This window comes from Grus americana, unplaced genomic scaffold (genome assembly GCF_028858705.1).
Source record: "Grus americana isolate bGruAme1 unplaced genomic scaffold, bGruAme1.mat H_1, whole genome shotgun sequence".
NCBI classification, from domain to species: Eukaryota; Metazoa; Chordata; class Aves; order Gruiformes; family Gruidae; genus Grus; species Grus americana.
Genome location: NW_026561327.1, coordinates 1 through 23,937, shown reverse-complemented (window position 1 = coordinate 23,937; position 23,937 = coordinate 1). Strand labels below are relative to the sequence as shown.

At 67.5% G+C, this 23,937-nt stretch overlaps 1 protein-coding gene across 2 annotated transcripts in view; it reads left to right on the top strand.

Annotated features, from left to right (window-relative positions):
* The window catches only part of LOC129200226 (cGMP-dependent 3',5'-cyclic phosphodiesterase-like), a 49,706-nt gene extending 25,964 nt beyond the window's left edge, over positions 1-23,742 (top strand). Inside the window, exons 2-4 of one of the 2 annotated variants that reach the window (XM_054811545.1) lie at positions 4,449-4,509; positions 21,105-21,194; positions 23,342-23,460. In XM_054811545.1, coding sequence (XP_054667520.1) covers positions 4,449-4,509; positions 21,105-21,194; positions 23,342-23,434 — 244 coding nt within the window. In that variant the 3' untranslated portion in view covers positions 23,435-23,460. Of the gene's footprint in view, positions 1-4,448; positions 4,510-5,375; positions 5,507-21,104; positions 21,195-23,341 lie in introns of those variants that run through there. The other variant, XM_054811546.1, reaches the window with a different exon arrangement.
* The last annotated feature ends 195 nt before the right edge of the window (positions 23,743-23,937 follow it).

Below are 23,937 nucleotides of genomic sequence, written 5' to 3'. Positions count from 1 at the left end.
TGAAAGGGACTTGGGGTCTTGGTCGACAGCGAGTTGAACGTGAGTCAACGGCGTGCCCAGGCTGCCAGGAAAGCCAACTGTACCCTGGGGTGCATCAAGCATGGCATTGCTAGCCGGTCTAGGGAAGGGATTGTCCCACTCTACACTGCGCTGGTGCAGCCTCACCTCAAGTACTGCGTGCAGTGTTGGGCGCCACAGTACAAAAAGGACATAAACCTATTGGAGAGTGTCCAAAGGAGGGCAACAAAGATGGTGAAGGGTCTAGAGGGGAAGACGCATGAGGAGAGGCTGAAGTCCCTTGGTTTGTTCAGCCTGGAGAAGAGGAGACTGAGGGGAGACCTCATCGTGGCCTACAGCTCCCTCACGAGGGGGAGCAAGGGGGCAGGCGCTGATCTCCTCCCTCTGGTGACCAGTGACAGAACCCGAGGGAACGGCATGAAGCTGCGACAGCCGAGGTTTAGGTTGGATATCAGGCAAAGGTTCTTCACTGAGAGGGTGGTCGGGCACTGGAACAGGCTCCCCAGAGAAGTGGTCACAGCACCGAGCTTGACTGAGTTCAAGAAGCGTCTGGATAACGCTCTCAGTCATCTGCTGTGATTTGGCTGGTCCTGTGTGGAGCCAGGAGTTGGACTCGATGATCCTTATGGGTCCCTTCCCACTCAGGACATTCTGTGATTCTGTGATTCTATGTGCCACCACCCGGGGTGATGTGCCCATCGCCATGTGCCACTGCCTGGGACGAGGTGCCCATCACCCTGCACCCGTGGCCGTGTCACCCTTGGGTGCTGACACGATGCCAGCCAGTGCAGCGCTGAGGGCCAGGGACCCCTGAGCCGAGGCGGGGGCTGTGTCCCAACCTGGGGCTGCTCGCCACCCCCCCGGCCCCCCGGGGCAGGACCCCCCTGCCCGCCGCGGCTGCTCCCGGGGCGAAGCCGGGGTGCTGCGAGTGGGTGCCCCGGGGCACGGCGGGGGCCGGCCGGGGAGAGCCCCCCAGGGTGGCCGGGGTGGCCCCGGTGGCTTTGGCCACTAGATGGCCCTGCGGCTCCGCCGGTCGCCCTGACCCTCCCGCCGGGACCCCCCGCCCTGCCCCCGGCACCGCCCGGGGGCTGCGGGGTGCAGCGAGCGGGGTGCGGGTGCGTGGGGTGCAGGATGGTGGGTGCAGCACACAGGGTGCGGGTGCGTGGGGTGCAGGATGGTGGGTGCAGCGAGCGGGTTGCAGGTGTGTGGGGTGCAGGATGGTGGGTGCAGCACGCAGGGTGCGAGGTGCAGGTTAGAGGGTGCAGCATGCAGGTTGTGGGGTGCAGGGTGCGGGTGTGTGGGGTGCAGGATGGTGGGTGCAGCATGCAGGGTGCGGGTGTGTGGGGTGCAGGATGGTGGGTGCAGCACGCAGGGTGCGAGGTGCAGATTAGAGGGTGCAGCATGCAGGTTGTGGGGTGCAGGGTGCGGGTGTGTGGGGTGCAGGATGGTGGGTGCAGCGCGCAGGGTGCGAGGTGCATCAGGCAGGGAGTGGGGTGCAGGGAGAGGGGTGAAAGGTGCAGGGAGCGGGGTGTGGGATGCGGGGTGCAGGTTAGAGGGTGCAGCATGCAGGGTGTGGGGTACAGGATGCAAGGTGCATCATGCAGGGAGTGGGGTGCAGGGTGCGGGGTGCATCATGCAGGGAGTGGGGTGCAGGGTGCGGGGTGCAGGCTGCAAGGTGTGGGGTGTGGGGTGCAGGTTGGAGGGTGCAGCATGCAGAGTGTTGGGTGCAGCATGCGAGGTGCAGGGTGCCTCACGCAGGATATGGGGTGCAGGGTGCCACAGGCGGGCTGCAGAGTGTGGGGTGCAGGGTGTGGGGTGCAGGGTACAGGCTGCGCATGGGAGGGTCCTGCTGTCAGGCCCCCCACCTCCCCGGGGATCCTGGCCCAGCCACCCAAGGGTGCTTTGGAGCTGCAGCACCAAGCACGGGGCCTTCCCTGACCCGCTGAGGGGGGTTAGCTGGGGGGGGGGCTGCTTCGGTAGCCCCCAAACCCTCCCCCACGTGGCCACTGCCGTGAGGAGGCCTGGCTCTGTCACCCCGTGTCCCCACGGGACACTAATGGGGGTGAGGACGCCAAGGGACTTCTCCCTCCATCCCTCCACCCTTCGGGGACATTTCTGCCTCCGCCAGTGGCCGGGCAGCCAGGCGTTGGTGGGTTGGGTGCTCCCCCGCGGGTTGTGAGACGATGCGAGAGAGGTTGAGCCCCTACGAGCCCCCAGCGCATCCCCACAGCACCCAGTCCCTGGGAGCAGCCCGCGGGCAGGAGGGATCTGCGCTTTGGCTCTGGTCAAAACTCCCCCCGTGCGCCAGGCAGCACGTGCGGCTGCCCGGGCTCGCGCGCGTGTGTATTCTCTGCTGTCTGATAGCGCGGCTGCGCGCACAGCGTTGGTGCACGGGAGGTTCTTGGGGGGGTTTTGCAGAGCCTGTGGAGCAGAGGTCCCGGGGACACCCCTCTGCAGCGGTGCTGAGCCCCAGTGCCGTGAGTGGGGACACGCAGTGGGGGGGGACAGCTCGGCTGGGGCGGTCTCCTCGTGTTCACAACAGCTGTGGCGTGGTGGCGGAGAGGAAGAGTTCGGGAGGAAGGCTAATTTGGGGGCTGTTGGGGCCCTGCAAACCCGGACGTGCTGCCAAAACCTTCCCGGCAGGCTGAGGGCAGCGCCCAGTGCAGGCAGCGGCAGCCCTGGGGCAGGCAGGGATGGGGCCTGGGGCCGGGCACCCCGCAAAGGGCCCTGCACCCTGCAAGGGCTCAGCGCCTGCGAGGGCTCAGCACCCTGCAAGGGACCCTGCACCCTGCAAAGGGCCCTGCACCCTGCAAGGGCTGAGCACCCTGCAAAGGGCCCTGCACCCTGCAAGGGACCCTGCACCCTGCAAAGGGCCCTGCACCCTGCAAGGGCTCAGCACCCTGCAAGGGACCCTGCACCCGATGGATTTCCCACCCCATCCAGCCTCTCCACAAGCCTGGCTGAAGAACTGGCTTAAGATAACAGAGGCGATAGCTGCTGAGCACCCCTGGGAGAGGGCAAGAGCACGAGCAGCGCTTAAGTGGCTGTTACTGCTGGCTTAGGCCAGCTTAGCTCCGATTTAGCTGATCTGGGTGACAAGGAAACATCGAGCGAGCCAAGGGGTTCATGGGGTTTGGAGGAAGAGGAAGAGGCTTTCCTCCCCCAAAACCTTCCTCCTGTGCCCGGAGGAGATGGAGGCGGGGTGCCAGCCCTGGCAGGCCCTTCCTTTGTGGTCTTTGGCATAATATCTCCTTCGATTGCTCGTCTTTCTCCTTCCTCCTTTATTGCCCATTTATTTGTGCTTTCATTTGCTCGCGCTGCCTGCACCCCTCGCAGCGTGGCACGTGGCTGCCATGTCGCATCCCCGCCGGACCGATCCTTAGGGGCTCCTTGCCGTGCGCGGTGAAGCCAGTAACCTGTTGGTTCGTCACCGCCAAAGCCCCGTCTCTTTGGGGTGGGCTCCCCGAGCTGAGCCTGAGCGCCAGGGGATGGCAGGGTGGCGGAGCACCCCTCTCCTCTGGGGTGCTGCGGCGAGGTGGTCCCCGGGGTCCCTGTATGGCTCAGGCTGTGCAGGGGGAGCGGCACCCCCGAAATCCCGGTGCTTGTCCCTGGGAGAGGGTGGGAGGCTCGGCGAGGGGGTCGCTTCTCACCCAAGGCGACGAGGGGATATATGGGAGGCATCTCTATGATGGGGGAGGGTGACCAAGTGGGGTCTTCTCCAGCGTGTGAGATGGGGGTCCCTCCCTATCCAAGAGTGGGGAGGGGGTGCTCTTCCAATGCGGGGCTTGTCAGGGTGGCGGGTGGGACAGGGGGGTTCTTTCCGTCAGGAGTTGCCCTGGAGCCAGCAATGGGCGTCCCTGCCTAAAAATGGGGGGAGGCTTCCAGCACCCGACCAAGGAGGATGGGGGGGGACCCCCAATCCAAGCCTGGGGCACAGCCCTTGACGGGGGGGGGGGGGGGCGCTTTAGCTGGAGTCTGTACGGGGGTGTGTGTGTGAAATTGGGGGGGTGACCCCTGCCCAAGAAGGGGGAAGGTGCAGGGGGAGGCACCTCCCAACCCAAACCCTCCACCCCAAACGCCACGAGGGAGGGTTTACCATGGGGGGGGGTGGTGTGTGCGTACCCCCAGATGCCAGACCTGGGGGGGTACACCCGGTACCTGCCCCATAGCAGAGCACTACCACCCTCTCCCCACCCCGGGGTCCCCCCCCCCTCGGTCCCCCCTCCCTGTCCCTTAGGACCCCGCGGAGCCGGCGCGCAGCAGGTGCGGAGCGGAGCGCGGGGCGGAGCGGGGCGGGGAGCGGCGGGGCCCGCAGCCCCTGCCCGGGGGCGGGGAGCTCAACCGGGCCGTGCCGAGCCGTGCCGGGAGCCGGGAGCCGGCATGGTGCTGGGGCTGCAGCATCTCCTCACCGCCCTCCTTCAATTTTTCAGACGGGGCCAGCAGGTTTTCCTGAAGGTGGAGGACGCCGTGCCCGGCTCCGAGGCGCTACAGGTAGGGACGGCGGGACCCCCCCACGCTCCCCTCCCACGCGGGACCCCCGATCCGCTTCCCTTCCCACTCGCGACCCCCGTCCTAACCGCCTGCCCTCGCGTCCGGGACCCCTAACCCTCCTCCCCTCCCACCCGGGACCCCCATCCCGACCACCTCCCCTCCCACCCGAGACCCGCGACCCACCTCCCCTCCCACCCGGGGAAACGGGGACTGGGACAGCCAACAGCCCACTCCCCACCCGGACCCGGGGGTGCTGGGGGTCCCCGGGTTTATGCCGAGGGGGAACACCGCGGGGGGGGGGGCGCGGAGGAGCCTGGACTCCCGCTCTGCCGTGCTCGGCGCTGCACGGGGTGGGGGTGCGGCGGGACCGGGGGCTACGGGACCCCCCCACTCCGCGCCGGGGCTCAGGGGGGGCTTTCCCGAGCCCACTTATCCCCCCCCCGCCCCCCCTCGGCGGAGGGCTGTGAGCCCCCAGGGAGAGCTGGGGGTGGGCTCCTGCCCGGGGAAGGGGAAACTGAGGCACGGAGCTGCGGGACCGGCCCGGGGGGAGCTGGCCGGGGCGGTCGTGCCCCCGCCGGACCCCCCTGCAGCTGCGGGGAGCTCGCCGGGTGCCCGGCGCTGCACGGAGCCGGCCGGGGCGGGGGGGCGGGCAGGATGAGACCCCCGCGGGCCCGGTGGCTCCCGGGATAGGGGGGCGGGCGGGGGTCCCACCCGGGGTGCCTTGCAGGCGGCGGGGAGGGGGCTCCCGGGGCGGGGGGCAGGAGCGTCTGTGTCGTGTCCCCCCCCCCCGGCCCCCCACTCCGGGGCTCGGGGACACGCTGGGCTCCGTGTCCCCACGCAGGAAGGAGGTGGCGAGGGGGGTGCGGATCCCGCCGGGCCGGAGGAAATGGGCTGGACCGGGCGGCCCCGGCCCCGGTGCTGGTCCCGGCGGGTCCGCAGCACCCTCCCGCAGCCGTGCCGGGAGCCGGGCCGTGCCATGGGCACCCTCCAGGACACCGTAAGCGACCCCGGGGAAACGGGGGTCCCGGGGGGGGTCGGTGGCCTCGGGGCCGGGGGTGCAGAGGGCTGGGGGTCCCGTGCGTCCGGGGGTCCCTTGTGTGCTGAGGGTTTGGGGGTGCGATGCGTTTGGGAGTGCCGGGGTCCTGTATGTCTGGGGGTATCGGGGTGCTGGAGTCGGGGTGCCCACTCCCCCATGTCCCCCTGCCCTGCTCCGCTCGCAGTGGGAGCCCCCAGAGCTCGGCTGCGGGCAAGGCAGGGGCGGGCAGCGTGCCCCCACCGCGGGGCCAGACCTTGGGGGGTTGTACTGGGAAAGGGGGACCCCCCGCAGACCCCCAGCAGACCCCCAGCAGCACCCTGCCCTGAGCACTCCCCTCCCTCCTTGCACGAGTTGCACATTTTGGGGGGGGGCAGGCTGCACCCCAGTATGTGGATGGGAAAATGTTTGGTCCTTTGTGCTCCGGCGCCTTCAAACGCATCCAAATTTGGGGAAGAGGTGGCTTGGAGGGATTCACCCCCACCCGGGCCGGATCCCTGACCCAAGCGCTGGGCAGAGCCGATGGTTTTGGGTGCGAGGGCCGTGGTCCCCCCTTGCGTGCCCGGAGCTGGTCGGTGGCACGGCCCCTCTGCACCGCTCCGGGGGGCTCGGGCTGGGCAGCGGCTCCGGTGGCTCCAGTGGCTCCGGTGGCTCCGGGTTCAAGGCCGGAGCGAGGCAGGGACCCGGGGCTTTGGGCTGGGAAGCAAAGGGAAGGAAACGCTCTCCGGGAAACAGCCGAAAGCTGCTGACAGAGGGAAAGGAGCTGAGCTGGGCTGGCCCGTGCCCGAGGGGGCCGGTGCTCACCGTGGGGTGCACTGAGCCACCCCCCGGGAGGAGCAGGGAGAAGCTTGGGGACATCAGAGCTGTCACCCGGCACGGGGGCAGGACGTGTGACTCCTTACTGGCCAGGGCAAGTGGCCCTCTGCGGTGCGGGGGTCCCTGCGACCCCTCTTGGTCCCAGACCCCAGCACCCAACCCTGTCCCAGGAGGGTGCTCACAGCTGGGTGGGCACCCAGCCCCGGCTGCAGCCCCCTGAGGGCACCCGGAGGTGTGTGGGGGGAGCCACAAACCGCAGTTTGGGGGAGCAAAAGCCACCCAGATATGGGGGGGGGGGGGGGTTAACCCAGACCACCAGCCTGGGCCGGGGCTGCTGGGGTGGCACCGAAGAGGAGGAGGGGGACGCGTGATGGGGCAGAGCCACCCCTCCAGCCGTGCGAGGCCACAGCAGCACGGGGCAAAGGGACGTGACCGGGGACGTGCGAGGGATGGGTGGTGGGGGACGAATCCTGCCGGGCTCCCCGGTCCAGCACACGCCAGCTCGGGGTGGGCGAGGAACAGCTCATGCCCCCCCCAAAATGCTCCAGGCCCCCGGCCCCCAGCGGTGCCCTGGGTGCTGGCTGCATTTGGGACCCCCATCCCCAAGCCTGGGCGGGGGGAGGAGTATATGGGGATTGGGGCTTTATTGCCCCCCCCAACCACCCTGCTCTGGGGTGAGGCTGAAGATGTCTGTGCCTCCTCTCCCTCCCAGCCGCCGGCCCCAATGCAATTACCCGCTGACGGGCCCATGAATCAAACCCTAATTGATACGTGTTCGCAGCCTGGCCAAGCAGGAAGGAGCTGGGGGGGGGGGACACCACGCTGCACCCAGGGGCTGGGGGGGGGGGGACACGCGCGCTCGGGCGCTGCCTCCCCCCGCTCCCCATCCTAGCGCGGGGGATGCCTTTGCCGACGTGCCAGCGCTCAGGGCGCCTCGGCTGGCGGCGTGGGGCTGTTCCTGCCTCAGTTTCCCCATGCGTGGGTCAGCCAGGCGCGTGGGGCGGGGGACCCGTCGAGGGCGGTGTGGGGACATGCGTGTGCGGGCGTTTGTCCCGGCGCTGCCGGCGTTTCCTCCGGCGGACACAAACACATCAGCAGGGCAATAAAGGGGAGGAAAGGGCCGCGGCGCACAATGCGGCAGGGGCGCTTCTTTCCATGAGGTGGAGCAGGGCTGGCTTCCTCCCCCACCCCACTGAGCCGCAGGGCCGGGGGGCAGAGCGGGACCCCCAAACCGGGGTGGGTGGACACATCCTGGGGGTCCCCGGCCTGGGGGTCCCCGCTGGTAAAAGTTCTTTCTGCACGGCTGCTCCAAGGAGCGACTGCTCGCGGGTGCAGGATCAGTCCGTGCTGGCATTACGTGTGTCCTGGCACTGCTTTTTGGGGGGCTGTGGGGTTCAGCCTGGGGGTCCTGGCCCTCTTGTGCCCCACGGCATCACACTGGGCTTGTGGCCGCCTCCAGGCACGTGGAAATCAGGCTGGGGTGCAGAAATGGCCCTGCCACGGTGGCACAGCCCTGTGCCGCCCGGGGGGCTGCACCGCGAGCCCAGAGCCCGGCTGGGGTGCGGGTGCTGCTGCTGCACCCCAGGGATGGAGGAGCAGGGGTGTGGGTGCTGCTGCTGCACCCCAGGGATGGAGGAACCGGGGTGTGGGTGCCACTGCTGCACCCCGGGGATGGAGGAGCAGGGGTGTGGGTGCTCCTGCTGCACCCCAGGGATGGAGGAGCAGGGGTGTGGGTGCCACTGCTGCACCCCAGGGATGGAGGAGCAGGGGTGCGGGTGCTGCTGCTGCACCCCGGGGATGGAGGAACAGGGGTGTGGGTGCTGCTGCTGCACCCTGGGCAGGGGGGAATTGGGGTGTGGGTGCTCCTGTTGCACCTTGGGAAGGAGGGAGCCAGGCTGTGGGTGCTGCTGCACCACGGGCAGGGGGGCTGCGCGCAGGAATCGGCACCGATGGATGCAGAGTCGGGTCAGGAGCAGCTGGCGCGGGGGGGGGGGGGTTGACTTTTGCTGTTTGCGGAGGGGAGGAATTTCTCGCGCAGGGTCCGGCATCGCAGCGTCGTCCTCCCAGCCACGATGAGCACCGCGGCCGGCCTTGGCTTTTGGAGCCGAGCTGAGACATTTTTCGGGGAGGTGATGGCAGAGATCCCCTGCCTGTGGTCGGGCAGCAGAGCCGCGCTGCCTGCAAGGCCGGGATTGGGGGGTGGCTCGGGTGCCCGGGGGGCTCGCTGAGGGGACGATGGCATCCCTGGCAGTGCAGGGGACAGAGGGGTGAATTCAGCGGGGTCTTCTCATCCACCCCATGCTGACGTGGGGGTCGGGGTGTTACTGGGGAGGCCTGAACCTGGGTCTCAGCTGAGCCCCCCCCCGCCAAGGAGCCAAACCAGCTCTGGGGTGACCCTCGCAGAGGTGGGTCCGTGGACCTGGGGACCGGGCTGGGATCTGGAGCTGCTGGATCTTTGCAGCCGGAGCCGGTCACATCCCTGTCCCGGCTGCCCCATGGATGTGGGGGAGAGGACGCTGGGGACCTGCCCCGAGGAGGACGCGTAGGGAGGGAGGTGCTGGGGGATGCGGAGGGGAGCAGATGGGGAGCAGGGCTGGTTCCTGAGACTCCCCGTTCTTGGCGCAGGAGAAGGGATTGCTGCTCCCGGCCTGGCTCCGTCGGGATGCTGCCAAACCCAGAAGCAAATCCTCCCTGGCAGCTGTGTGTCAGCCAGAGCGGGGATTTTCTCTCCGCTTTTTGGCTCGGGCAGATCCCCACAGGCGCGTCCCTCTGCCACCCGCGCACCGGGCAGGATGGTGCCCGCGGCTCTGGCGGGCGCACGGTGCCTGGCACCTTTGGGTGGCCTGGGCATGGCTTTGGGACCAGCCGTAGACAAGGGGGTTGGAGACTGGACCCCCAGCTGGGGGCTGATCCGTTAAATACCAGTGCGTGAACCTTCCCGCGTGGGGAGCCACTGGCTTTGGGCTCCCACTGGCCGTGCCTCAGTTTCCCCAGCTGAATAGCGAGACCCCCGTGATTCCCACGCCCCTCCACGGTGGCTGAGAGCTGGATCCCGTAACCAAACCTTCTTATATATGGAAAATAAAAGGTCTCCGTGCATATAGCGCAACCCCCCCGCCGAGGAGGCGGCTGTGCCAGCCCCCGGCCGCCCGGGCCCTGCTCTGAAGCGCTGCCCCAGATTGAATTCCTCCCCAGCTGCAGATGGCCGGGAATTCAATTTTCCCAGATCCCATCAGAGGCTGATAAATGAACTCCCTAATCACCGCGCAGATCCCATTAGCGCCGGCCACGCCGGGAGGGGATGCGGGAATGCTGCGTCTCCCCTTCCCACCGCTCCAAGTCCCCCGCCATGGGACCCGCCTGTCCCTGTCCCCCCCCAGCCCCTCTCCGGCCGCATCCCTGGAGCGCCTGGGGAGGCGGCTTTGCCCCGATGCTCCCACGCAGAGCCGGGCCAGGGGAGCCTCGGCACGGCTAATCCACCAGAAAACATCGAGGAAAGTCCTTAAAACCCAGCCGGGAGGTGCTGGTGGCCGGCGGGGACAGGAAGGGGACCATGTGCCAGGGAAAGCCTTCCAGGAACGCCGCGTCCCGGGGATGCGCACGGTGCCAGCTCCCCCCCCCGCCCCGGCACTGCCCGCAGCCGGGGCCCCGCGGCAGCGATGCTCAGCCCCGCGCCTGGCTCTGCCGGCGGTGCCAGCACCGAAGGTTCGATACCGGTCACCCCTGGGAGCTGGGTGCCAGGGTGGGCACGGCGCGTGCTGTAAATATCCGCATCCCTCGGGATGAAGGCGGCCGGGTACCAGGGATGCTCTGAAGGATGGAGCAGTTTCCCTGCGGCTGCCTCGGGAGGACGGAGAGGGCTCCAGGGCTGCGGCCGCGGCGCACGGAGGGCGTGCGGTGCCCGTGGTACGAGAGGAGGGTTTTAGGGACTGGCGTGGCTTCGTCCTCTTTCTGTCCCGATGGCCCCCGAGCCCTGGCAGGCGCTGGCATCGCTCGCCGGGATGCGGCCGGTGATCCAAACGGATGCTGGGCCAGGACCATTTTCTGCCCTGAGTTTGCAGGATAACCCCAGCTGCACCCCCATCCCATCCGTGTGATCCTCCACCCCCAACCCCCCGTGGGTCCGGGCACCCCCCTGGCCCCGCGTACCCCACAGCCGGGCCCGTTGTCCCCCCGTCCCCACCTGCTCCCACGTTATTTATCGGCACCGCAGCCTTGGGGGGCGGGCAGCTCCGTCCGGGAACAGGAGGGCGGCCGGGTCCCGTCCCTTCCCGGGGACGCTGGGGTGTCATTGCGCTGACCCTGCACCCCCAAAACTGGGGGCAGGAGATGGTGGGCTGAGGGGGGGTCCATGCCCCCCTCCCCGTCACAGGACATGGGTTAGGGGCAGGAGACAACGGGCTGAGCAGGGCGCAGGCAGCAGTGCAGGCAGCGGTGCAGGCAGCAAGGTGCACGGGAGCTCCCAGGGGGGCCGCGGGCAGGGGAACCGGTGGTCCCTGGGGTGCAGGGGTCCCCACGGGTGGGCAGGGCTGGCTGACCAGCCATTTATCTGCTCCTCGCCATTCATTTCCCACCCAACTAACAACTTCCTTCCTTCCTTCCTTCCCTTCCCGGCGGGAGAGACCCCCCGGCCCCTTCCAGCTCCGCTCTTATCAGCAACTAATTAGCGGCAAAACGCTTGGCCAGGCGGGCTGGGAATGCCGTTCCAAGAAGGCCGCGATGTTCTTGGGGACGGGAAATCCTTGAGGACGACGGCCGCGGTCCGGCCGTTTGTCCTGCCCAGCAAAGGGACATCAACAGGAAACGACCTTGACCCCGGCCCCGTTCCGTCAGCCCCGGGAGGAGAGGCCGGGATGCGGGGGGACGACCCGGGGAGCATCCCTGAAGGGCTGGGGCGATGGCGGAGCTTGGAGAGGTTGCTTGGAAAAGTAAAAAAATCTCCACTCGGAGACCGCGGTGTCCTCAGGGAGCGTCGGTTCACCTGGTCCCGGTCCGTGCAAGCGGCCCCGTGCAAATGGCTGCAGGCAGGAGCGTGCAAAAGGTCCGTGCAAACGCCCTGTGCGAATGGGTGGACTACCCGTGCAAACGGCTTGTGCAAATCACCCTGTGCAAACGGCCTGTTGCAAACTGCCCCGTGCAAACTGCCTCGCGCAAATAAATGACCTGTGCAAACTGCCTTTGCAAATCACCCTCTGCAAATGGTCAGTGCAAATGGCCCCGTGCAGATGGCTTGTGCAAACCGCCCTGTGCAAACAGCTCGTGCAAATGCTCCGTGCAAACCACCTCACGCAACCGACCCTGTGCAAACGGTCTGTGCAAACCGCCTTGTACAAATGGCCTGTGCAAACCGCCCCGTGCAAACGGCTCGTGCAAATGCTCCGTGCAAACTACCTCATGCAAATGGCCCCGTGCAAACGGTCTGTGCAAACCGCCTTGTGCAAACGGCCTGTGCAGACCGCCCCGTGCAGACCACCCTGTGTTCCCCGCTGCGGCTTGCAAGCCCGGCTGCCCGCCGTGCGCCTGGCAGGACGATGCCGTGCCAGCCGCCGCTCTCCGCCAGGCTCAACTGTGATTATATTGCAGCCTCGTCAGCTGGGACTCACTAATAGGCCGAGAGCACCTGCAATGGCTTTTCAAGTGCTATTTCAGCAGAAGCAAACAGCTCACGCTGGTGCAGTTAGGCAGCTCCTTGTGCCCGGTGGGTGGTGGTGAAGGCTGCGGTTAAGCGCGGCAGGCTCGAGCGAGGCCGGCGCACGGGCGAGAAGGATGGGGCGGAGGGATGCGCCGGGCTCCGGGGTCGATGCTGGGTTCAGCACAACCCTTCCCATCCGGACCCGACCCCAGTGCCGCCCCGAGCTGGTCCTGCACGGCTGCGACCCTGCGCGGTTGGGGAAACTGAGGCAGGCGTGGGCACGCGGGGCTCCTGTGCTGGTTTTGGGTGGCTGATCCCGCAGGTTTGCATCCTCAAAGCCTCAGCCCGGCATCGCCGGGTGCCGGGGGGGGGGGGGCTCCGTGCCGGACCGCTGCCCTCCAGCCCCTGCCCGCGGGGCCCAGCTCCTCATCTGTCCGCTGCAGCAGGACCCCGGGCAAATGACCGTGGGGAGACAAGAGCTATCCCAGAAGTGTTTCCTTCCCGTTTACGCTCATTATCCCCCTATAAAAGATGAGGTAATTAAGGAGCTACCTCGGGTTACAGGTTGTTGCTGCCTGATTAGATTAAAGCAATGTAATTTGGGACCGAAAGCAGTGCTCTAATCCGGGCTGGGCAGGCTCGGAGGCGATAGATGTCTTCCCGGGCAGGGTCAGGCAGGGCTGCTGGCTCTCTGCTCTGCCCGTCGCTCCATCCCTCCATCCTCCGCTGCCCCCGACCTCGCCCAGCACTTACCCCAGGGATGCTGCTGGGTGGGGGGGGGGGTGTATCGGGGGTGCTGCCTCTATATCCCCGCCCCGATGGGGAACTGTGGCTCTGGGGGAAGGCTCCTGGAGCAGTGCGGGGACGGGGACAGGGTGACGGGGACCTCAGCAGCGTCACTCAGAGCTGGCGATAACAAAATTCCCGCTGACGATGGGACCTGCTGCCTTCAGGAGCCGCTTCCCTGCTCCGTGCCTCAGTTTCCCCATTTGCACCGCGGTGTTTTAGCCTGGCGACGTTCTCTGCCTGCAGCGAGGCTCCTGCCTGGCCCTGCCTGCTTGTTGTCAGCTCCGCGTTGCTAACACACAGCCGGAGCTTGGCTATATTTAACCGCGGCGGCCGGAGCACGAGGCCTTGCAGCCGGGGGGGCGGTGGGGAGCAGCCCCCCGGGGAGGGGAGCGGGGCCGGGGGGCTCGGCATTGCCGGAGGCGAGGGGGAGGCGGGAGAGGAGGATGAATCACGGCTCGGGGATATTTTTAACACCGCCAGATTGCTCGGCAAATGCTTGGGCAGGGCGGCGCGGGCGCCGGGGCTGGGTGTTTGCTTGCAGCCGCTGGCTGCTGGGGCTCAGCTTGGGGGTCCTGGGGTGGGGGGGGGGCTCGGCTGCTCCCCTGGGATCCCGGGGTGTGAGCGCGGTGTCGTCACCCTGCTGCTGTGCACCGGAGAGGTGGCAAAGGCAGGGACGTCGGTCCCCGTGCCCTGGGAGACAACCCTGGGTGCAATCGGGGCGGGGGGCAGAAGTGGGTCCTGGACCAGCATCTTCCTCTGCAAAGAGGAGGCGGGAGGAGAGAAAGCGCCCTAGAAAAGGGAAAGTGATGGGGAGAGCTAGAGCTGTGGCATGGGAGAAGATCTGGGTGTCCCTGCCTGCAGGCTGCCTGCAGGTTTGGGAGCAGGCAGGGAGCCCCTGGGGCTGCCCTGGCCAGGGAGGGTGACCCAGGCACCCGGGTGTCCCCAGGCTGGGGACACGGGGAGCGGCGCAGGGCTGTGTCGGTGGAGGCAGGCTGCCTCCCAGCTGGCAGCGAGCGGCGGCAGGAATACAAATGTGATTTGCTTTTTGCCTGTCAGACGGGAGAGCGTAACGAGATCCAGAGGCTGGCGGCTGCGGCCGAGCCAGCGCGAGCTAAAAATGCATCCGATGGGATGAACCCACGGAGGGAGGGAGGAAGGGAGGGAGCTGCGTCCCCAGCTCCGGCTCTGCGAGACCACCATGGGGCGACCACCTCGGCGACCACCTCCTTTGCCAGCGGGCAGGAGCCCTGCCCAGCCCAGGCAGGGGACCGTGGTCATCCTCCCCGCCGAAGGCTCCGCGCTGCAGGGGATGCCCCGACGAGCAGCGGGGGCTGGGAGATGCTGCTCGGTCCCTGACGCCTGCAAACACCCGGCAAGAGGCAGCGGGGCTGGTGGGAGAGGGCTGGGGGGGTCCTGGCTGCACCGGGGCTCTGCCGGCTGCAGGGCTGCCATCTCTCACCCCATCCGCTGCCAGAGGGGGGCTTAGGGTGAGGCGATAAATGGGGTGATGGGGGGGGGGGGGGCTTTCCCTGCCCCAGACCCCCCCCCTCGCCGTACGCCGCGCTCTCAGGCATCCCCATCCCTTTGCGCCCCGAGCCGGCAGCCCGGCGAACCCGTCGGCCCGTGGGTGGGGGTGGTTCTCGCGGGACGTGGGTACCGGGGGCGGGGGTGCGATGCCCGCGGGCGCGGAGATCTGCGTACTCAGCATCTTGGATGCTCTAATTTGATTTGGGTTCCCCAGCTCGGGGAGCGAAGTCGTCCAGACGAAGCAATGTCCGGCTTCATCCCGAAGGCGATCGCTCACGCAGGGGCTAACGCACTAATCCACTTACAGAATTAATTGGGATCATTTCCCTCGCGTTCCCAGGTGGATAAAGTCCCGCGGGAGGGGCAGGAGCCGAGCTCCAAAGGCTCACGGGGAGACGGACGCCTCTGAGCTCCAAGGGTCGTGTCGGTCAAATAATTTACTTGCAGTTTTTACGGCAAAGCTGGGCTGGAAGCTGAGCTGGGAGATGATTCATTTCCTCGAGGTTCCTCGGCCCCGCGGCGAGCAGGGGCTGCTGGCCCCGCGGGGGTGGCACGGGGAGGGACGCGGCAAGAGCCCGCTGCTGAAACCTGGGCTGATGCCAGCATCCCCCCCCCTGGAGCCCGCACCCATGGGTGCTCCTGCAGCGATGATAGCATCCAGATCTGCCCTCCCCCCCCTCCGCCTTCACCCACCCACCCAGGACCCCTGTCCTCAGCCTGGGAGCCAGGCAGGACACCCAGCACCGGCTGCCCTTGCAAGGCAGGGTGGGGGCCCGGCAGCCCGGCTCCGCGTCCCTCGGGGTATCGCTGCCTCGCTTTCTGTGCCTCAGTTTCCCCCTTGGTACCCCCAAGGGTGCTGAGCATCCCAGTGGGTCCCTCGCTGCACTGGCTCCCGGCTTCTGCCCGCTCCGGGGGGGCTCCCCCTCACCCTGGGGGGGCTCTGGGCGGGGGAACATCACCCCGAGCTTCCCCACGGGGGAAAATCCGTTACCATCCCTCACCCAGGAGCGAAGCCGGGGCGATGGGCGCAGGCAGAGCCGGCGAGCGCGGGTGCTGGCGGGGGGATGCGGGACACCCCCGGTCCCTCTCCCTCCCCGTGGCAGGCGTGAGAGGAGCCTTTCCGGAGAGGAAGCCGGCCGAGATGGGATTTCTCTATCCCATAAACATCCAGAGAGGCCGGGGGGGGGGGGGGCTGGGGGCCGGACCCAGCTGCCGCGGCCGGTGGGGATGAGCAGGGGGACAGATCTGGCCCAGAAATCCCCACCCAGCGCGTGGCCATCCCTCCCCGCAAAAAAGCCGGGTTTTTGCTGCCGGTGAATTCCCTCCGCTGGAAAAGGTGCTTTTCCATCCCGGCAGGGTCCGTCGGAACCTGGGGGGGGGACTGGGACGAGTTGGGGGGCCGTGCTGGGGGTCCCCACCCTCGCATGGCTGGGGGGGGAAATCAAAAGGTGCCATTTTCCACGGGGAGGAGAGCAGCCCCCGCTCCGGCCGGCTGGGCCACGGCGAGGTTCGGCTCTGCCAAAGCCGTGGGGGTTTGTGCTGTGTGGGGCCGCGCTGAGCCCTGGCTCGTGTCAGAGCAAAGACAAATTGCTTACTCTAATGAGATGAATGGCTTCATTAATCACCCGGTGGCTCCAGCGGGAAATATTGAGGCAGATACGGCTCCGGCATCGCGCCGTGCCGGGAGATGCTGGCGTGCCAGCCGAGCGGGAGCCGGCACAATCCCTGCCGGCACCGCGGTCCCGTGGGGCACCTGGGGGGCTGGCGATGGCACGTGGCAGCCGGTCGGTTTGGTGTCGGGCTGAGCAAGACCTGCGTCCCCATCCTCCCAGGGCAGAGCAAAGGTGACGCCGGTCCCAGGTTGATGGTCCCACCGGGGGACAGGGACGGGGACGGGGATGGGGAGGGGGATGGGGATGGGGACAGGGATGGGGACAGGGACAGGGAGGAGATGGGGATGGGGACAGGGATGGGGACAGGGACAGGGATGGGGATGGGAACAGGGATGGGGACAGGGATGGGGACAGGGACAGGGATGGGGACGGGGACAGGGATGGGGACAGGGACAGGGACAGGGATGGGGACAGGGATGGGGATGGGGACGGGGACAGGGATGGGGATGGGGACAGGGACGGGGATGGGGACAGGGGACAGGGATGGGGACAGGGATGGGGATGGGGACAGGGACGGGGACAGGGATGGGGGACAGGGATGGGGATGGGGACAGGGATCAGGATGGGGACAGGGGACAGGGATGGGGGACAGGGATGGGGATGGGGACAGGGACAGGGCGCTGCTCCCCTCCTCTAGCCTGCTCTGCATCCTCAGCTCCTGGGGCTATGGGTGATGCCCAGCACCGTGCTGTGCCCCCTGCCCCCCCCCCCGGTACCAGGAGCTGCTGCCTGCACCCTGCCTGCACCCTGCCCTCGGGTCTGGCCCCAAACCCCCCCCAACGCCTGTCTCTTGCCATCCCATTTCCAGGCAGCATCTCCCAACGGAGCCGCTCGGCACGAAGCCCTCGGGATGAGGGTGTCAGCCGCTGCTCCGACAGCTGGGAAATACAATCGCTCCACGTTTCCCCCCGCTTGGCTGAAGTTAATTACCCCCCCGTGCCCCCCGGGGAGCGGCACTATTGCTCTGGGGTGCGGAGCAGGCTCTGGCAGCGGCGGATGGGACAGCCTCTCCGGGGAGCGTTTCGGTCCCCTGCCCCGATGGATGCGGGTCCGGGGCTGCGGTGAGCCCGGCTCGGTGGCTCCCGGTGATGGCCCTGGTGACGGGGATGCGGTGACCGATGGCTCCGGCTCCTGGATGGGGCTCGCGGTGCGGAGTGCCAGGAGTGAGACGCGGGGGGCCCCGGCCCCTCGCTGCCAACCGCAGTGTCCCAGGGGCTGGCGAAGCAAGCTTGGCTCGCTGTGCAAGTTCCTGCCTTCGGGAGCCTAATTAGCCCCTTAATTAGCTCCCTGGCGGGGGTGCAGCCTGGATCCCGGGCTGTGAGCGTGCCAGTGCTGCTGGCACTCGGGGGTGCTCCCTGCCTGGTTTGGGGGGGTGTGGGGGGGGGATGGATCCTGCCCCCCCATCCCAGTGCTCTCCGGGGAAAGATGCAGCGGGTGCACGCTGCCTGCACGCTGCCTGCACGCTGCCTGCAGTGGGGACCCATCCGGAGCAGGGATAACCCCCTCCCTGGGCACTGCTGCTGCTGGGGCACGTGCAGGCAGAGGCTGCCCACATCGCAGGAACAGGCAGCCTGCCTGCACCGGGTCACCCCGAGATGCTGGCGGTGGGGACACCCCCATCCCATCTGCGCCCCCCCCCCCCCCCCCAATTCTCCTGACGGTCCCAGCACGCTCATCACCTCCCCGGCAAACACAGGGACCCGGCGCGTCACGGCATCCCGCTGCCGGAGGGACCCCTTCCCCGTCGGGAGGAGGAATTGGGGGGGGGGATATGGGGAAACCTGTGCCCCCCCCCCCCCGTGCTTTGCGTGGCTCCGAGCTCTCCCGGCGCCCTGGGCGCCCGCAGGCGCTCGCTGCTTCAGCTCCCGAGTGGGGGCATTAAATCAGAGCAATAAACAGAGCTGACAGCGGGGCCCCAGCCGGGCTGAGCCTGCGGCAGGATCGGCCCGGCCCGAGGCCATCGGGAAATACTATTTATGGCAATAAAAGGGACGCGGCCCGGCTGGTGGCCCCGGCCGCGCGCTGGCTCCTTGCCCGTCATGGGGCAGGGCCGCATCCTTGGCAGAGAAAGGGTGCAGAGCCCCCCCGCGGGGCTGAGCGACACGGGGCGAGGGGGCGTCTGGAATAACGTCCTGCTCCGGGCTGGGAGTGGGAGCAGTGGGACCAGTGGGACCAGTGGGATCAGTGGGATCAGTGGGATGAGCGGGACGAGTGGGACCAGTGGGACCAGTGGGATCAGTGGGACGAGTGGGATCAGTGGGACCAGTGGGACCAGTGGGACCAGTGGGACGAGTGGGATGAGTGGGACCAGTGGGACGAGTGGGATGAGTGGGATGAGTGGGACCAGTGGGATCAGTGGGACCAGTGGGATCAGTGGGACCAGTGGGACCAGTGGGACGAGTGGGATGAGTGGGACCAGTGGGACGAGTGGGACCAGTGGGACGAGTGGGATCAGTGGGACCAGTGGGATCAGTGGGACGAGTGGGATCAGTGGGACCAGTGGGACCAGTGGGACCAGTGGGACGAGTGGGATGAGTGGGACCAGTGGGACGAGTGGGATGAGTGGGACCAGTGGGATCAGTGGGACCAGTGGGATCAGTGGGACCAGTGGGACGAGTGGGATGAGTGGGACCAGTGGGACGAGTGGGATCAGTGGGACCAGTGGGACCAGTGGGACGAGTGGGATCAGTGGGACGAGTGGGATCAGTGGGACCAGTGGGACCAGTGGGATGAGTGGGACCAGTGGGATCAGTGGGATGAGTGGGACCAGTGGGACCAGTGGGATCAGTGGGACCAGTGGGACGAGTGGGACCAGTGGGATGAGTGGGATGAGCGGGATGAGTGGGATCAGTGGGATCAGTGGGATGAGTGGGATGAGCGGGATCAGTGGGATGAATGGGACCAGTGGGACCAGTGGGATGAGCGGGACCAGTGGGATGAGCGGGATGAGCAGGATGAGCGGGGTGCCCTTCCCAGGCCAGCCTCGCTCCTCCGCCTCCTGCCCATGCAGCAAACACTCCCGCCCGCCTCCACCGCTCTCTCCCCATCTCGGGGACGAGGTTTTTTTTAGCTCCTGCAGCTTTTTCCACCCTCTCCGGGGACGGACCCGGATTCCCAGCCCCAGTAAAGCCATCGCCCGCATCCAGCTGCCACCTGTCCATTCCCGCACCGAGCGTGCCGCCGGCGTCTGATGCTCCGAGCCGCCCCGGGGCTCCCGCTCGGGCTCTGCCCCGTCTCCCCCCGCACATGGCAGGGATGCTGAGCCGCCGCGGAGGGCCCGGAGGGACAGAGGGACGGCAGGATGGCCACCCGGCCGAGGCCTGGCTGTATTCTACAGTGCATGTGTCTCCAGTGTGAGTAAGCGACTGGAGATGCAGCCCTGTTGGAATAACAGCCAGCGCCGATGTCTTCAGCCGGAAGCGCCCTCGCCGCCGCCGGCCACGCTCCCACCCGCCACCGGGATCCAGCCCCGGTGCCGAGGATGCTCCCAGGGCGGGCGGGTGGCACGGTCCCGGCGAGGGGGTGCTGTCCCGGCCGGGGTCCCTGGGGTGCGGGATTGGGGACGGTCCCCGGAGGGACCCCGCGGTGGCACCGGGGCCGGTTGTCGGTGCGGCCGGGGATGGAGCCTGGAGCCACCGGCAAAACTGGGAGCGAAGGAAGAGCAAACCCGGCGCCGGGAGCTGGTGCCCGACTTGGAGCCTCCCCGTCCACCTGCGCCAGCAGCGTCCTTATCCCGCTGCCCCGGAGGCAGGAACGGAGCCGGGGGGGTGTCGCACCGCGGAGCCCCCTGTGCCCCCCAGCTTTTCCGTGTGTCCATCCCGAGAGCCCTGTCCCTCCGCGGGGTCGTTAATCCTCAGCCCAGCTGCCAGCGCCCGCGATTTGCATCACCCAGCTCCTCGCCCCGTTTCTGTTCCCCGCGGGTGACTGATGGCGCTGGCAGGGGACGGGCAGGAATTGTCCTGCCTGCGGGGCTGCCCTCGGGTGTCTGGCAGGAGCCCCCCGGCAGCGGCTGCGCCCCGGCACCCTCCGGCAAACCCCAGGGAGGTGGGGGGCAGCGGGGAGGGGGGGAGCGTGGTGCCTCCATCCCGTGCACCCTATGGGTGCCCCAGGGCGGCGTGGGACGGGTCCGGGCTGAGCCCCCGTTGATTCACCCAAAGGAACCAGCACCGACTCGGATCAATCCAGCCCGAACCCGGCGTGGGATAGTGAAGGGCAGGTGTGCTGCCTGCCCTGCCTGCCCTGCCTGCCCTGCCTGCCCTGCCTGCCCCACGGGCAGGAGCTCGGCTGTGCATGGAGCCTTGAAAAACTCTGGGGATGAGGCGGGGGGGGTGAGGTGTGGACGTGGCTGGTGTGGCTAGGGCAGGTATTGTTGTGGCTAGCGCAGGTATTGACATGGCTAGTGGTGGGAGTGGCTTGGCTGGTGCAGGCATTGACCTGGCTAGTATAACCATTGACATGGCTAGTGCAGGCATTGGCATGGCTAGCACTGGGGGCGGTGTGGCTAGTGCAGGCATTGACGTGGCTAGTGCAGGCACTGATGTGGCTAGTGCTGGCACTGGTGTGGCTAGCACTGGCAGTGGCATGGCTAGTGCAGGTGTTGATATGGCTAGTGCAGGCACTGGTGTGGCTAGTGCTGGCACAGGCTCTGGCACGGCTGGTGCAGGATCTGGTGTGGCTAATGCAGGCACCAGCGTGGCTCGTACAGACGTCGGCGTGGCTCGTGCTGCACCGTGCACACCCAAGCGTGGCTTTAGGGCCACCTCCTGCAAACTCGGCTCCCTGGGGACCGGGTCCCCAGCCCAGTGCTCCCAGTATGCCGGCAGGCTGAGCCCAGTGCACCCCCCACCCTCCGCTGTGGAAGCCTCTCCAGCCTTTTGGGGACCCCCCGGCTCCCCCATGACGGGCATTGACCGAAAAGGCACGTTCTAGCCCCAAAAAGGAGCTGGGCGGGCTGGAGGCTGCTCCCCAGGGGGGGCCGGGGCTCTGGGGGAAGGAGGACCCGGCATCGCCCGTCCCTGTGCCGTGGGGACGTTGGGGACATGCCGGAGGGGGGAGCGGTTCCCTGGTGCCCCTCACCGTGGCTTCGGGCCACCGTAACCCCCCGCCCACTCTGCTCTCTCCCCAGGACGCCCTGCTGAGCCTGGGGGCCGTGATCGACGTCTCCTGCCTGCGGGACGCCCTCCGCCATGCCCTCGTCTCCCTGCTGCCCAGGGTGGTACGTGGGGGCGGGACGGGGCCCGATCCGCATCCGGACCCCCCCCGGGGGATGGCGGGAGGGTGCTGTGCCTTGGGGAGCTGGGGGGTGGCTGCTGGTGGTGGTGACCCAGGGGTGCTGGTGACTCTGGTGCTAGTGGTGACCCTGGGGGGCTGCTGGTGGCCCCAGGGTGCTGGTGGCCTCAGGGTGCTGGTGGTCCTGGTGGTGCTGGTGGCCCCAGGGTGCTGGTGGCCTCAGGGTGCTGGTGGCCCTGGTGGTGCTGGTGGCCCTGGTGCTGCTGGTGGCCTTGGGGTGCTGGTAGCCCTGGTGGTGCTGGTGGCCCCAGGGTGCTGGTGGCCCTGGGGGTGCTGGTGGCTGCAGGGTGCTGGTGGCCCTGGTGGTGCTGGTGGCCTCGGGGTGCTGGTGGCCCCAGGGTGCTGGTGGCCCTGGTGCTGCTGGTGGCCCCAGGGTGCTGGTGGCCCTGGTGCTGCTGGTGGCCTTGGGGTGCTGGTGGCCTTGGGGTGCTGGTGGCCCCAGGGTGCTGGTGGCCGTGGTGCTGCTGGTGGTGCTGGTGGCCCTGGTGGTGCTGGTGGCCTCGGGGTGCTGGTGGCCCCTGGGTGCTGGTGGCCCTGGTGGTGCTGGTGGCCTTGGGGTGCTGGTGGCCCCAGGGTGCTGGTGGCCCCAGGGTGCTGGTGGCCCTGGTGCTGCTGGTGGCCCTGGTGCTGCTGGTGGTGCTGGTAGCCCTGGTGGTGCTGGTGGCCTCGGGGTGCTGGTGGCCCTGGTGCGTGGTGCCAGCGCCATACCGTGGGGAGCCACAGCCATGGCCACAAGGTCAAGGGCAGGGCTGGGGTCCACGGGAGCCGTTGGGCGATGGGGCCGGAGCCTGCAAAGGGGGGTGAGCGAGCGTGCGCACGCGTGTGAGGTCTGTGTGTGGGTATGCACGTGTTGCTGTGTACGCATGTGTGAGTGTGCACAGGGGTGCACGTACGTGTGTGCGCAAGCACGTGTGCAGGTCTGCATGCGTGTGCAGGTGTGTATGGTGCATGTGTGTGTGTAAGTGTGCAGGTGAGTGTGCATGCATGTGCACGACTGCATGTGTGTGCAGGTGTGTATTCGTGTGTGCGCGCTTGAGTGCATCGGTGTGTACGTGTGTGGGTATGTGCGTGTGTTTATGTACGTGTGTGGATGCGTACCTGTGTTTACATACACGTGTGGCTACGTATGTGTGCTTATGTACACGTGTGGGTGTGTACGTGGGTTTATGTACATGTGTGGGGGTGGGTGTGTATGGGTGTGTGGGGGGTGTGTACCCATGTTCATGTACACGTGTGGGTGTGTACGTGGGTTTATGTACCTGTGTGGGGGTGGGTGTGTATGGGTGTGTGGGGGGTGTGTACCCATGTTCATGTACACGTGTGGGTGTGTACGTGGGTTTATGTACATGTGTGGGTATGTGTGTACGTGTGGGTGTGTACCCGTGTTCATGTACCTGTGTGGGTGTGTACGGGTGTGTATGTGTGGGTGTGTACAGGTGTGTATGTGTGGGTGTGTACCCGTGTTCATGTACCTGTGTGGGTGTGTACAGGTGTGTACGTGTGGGTGTGTACCCGTGTTCATGTACCTGTGTGGGTGTGTACGGGTGTGTACGTGTGGGTGGGTATGGGTGTGTACGTGTGGGTGTGTACCCGTGTTCATGTACCTGTGTGGGTGTGTACGGGTGTGTATGTGTGGGTGTGTATGGGTGTGTGTGTGGGTGTGTACCTGTGTTCATGTACACGTGTGGGTGTGTACGTGTGGGGGTGTACCCGTGTTCATGTACCTGTGTGGGTGTGTACGTGTGGGTGTGTACCCGTGTTCATGTACCTGTGTGGGTGTGTACCCGTGTTTATATACCTGTGTGGGTGTGTACAGGTGTGTACGTGTGCGTGTGTACCCGTGTTTACGCACGTAGTAGCGCACGTGTGTTCACGCGTGGGGTGTCACGGCTCAGCCCCGTGCACCTGGGGAAACTGAGGCACGCAGCCGGTCCCTGCGGAGCCGGGCGGGGGGTGCTGGGGGGTGACGGCCTTGCCGAGGCGGCGGTGGGATGGGGGCGATGTTGGGGGGGGGGGGGGTGTCCCCCCGTGCCTCCGCCCCCCGTGCGGCAGCGCTGCCCGCTCTCCCCGCAGGAGCACGTCTACATCTACCTGCTGGACGGGGAAACCCGGCTGATCTGCGACGACCCCCCCCACGAGCTGCCGCCCGAGGGGAAGCTCAGGTGAGCCCGGCCGCGCCCCCCCCCCCCCCATATCGGTGCACACGCGTGTGGCTCGGTGGGTGCGCGTGCACACGCATGTGCCCAGAGGGTGCGAGGTTTCCCACGGCTGCTGCCTGCCCCCAGCCCCCGAGCCCCTCTGTCCCCCAGCACTGTGCTGTGCCCCCAAAACGCAGCCGTTCCCACCGTGCCCCCTCCCGGCCGTGGAGCCCAGGCCCGGGTGACGGGGCAGGGACCCCCGACCTGGTCACGGGGCAGCAGGGACCCCCGACAGACAGCAGCAGCGCTGCCCTGCGGCTGGGAGCGGGGGGAGAGGATGAGCCACCCCTGCCCTGTCCCCGTCCCCATCTTCATCTCATCCCAGTCCCTCTGCCCATCCTCATCCTCATCCTCATCCTGATCCCATCCCATCCCATCCCATCCCCATCCCATCCCATCCCATCCCATCCCATCCCCATCCCATCCATCCCATCCCATCCCCATCCCCATCCCATCCCCATCCCCATCCCA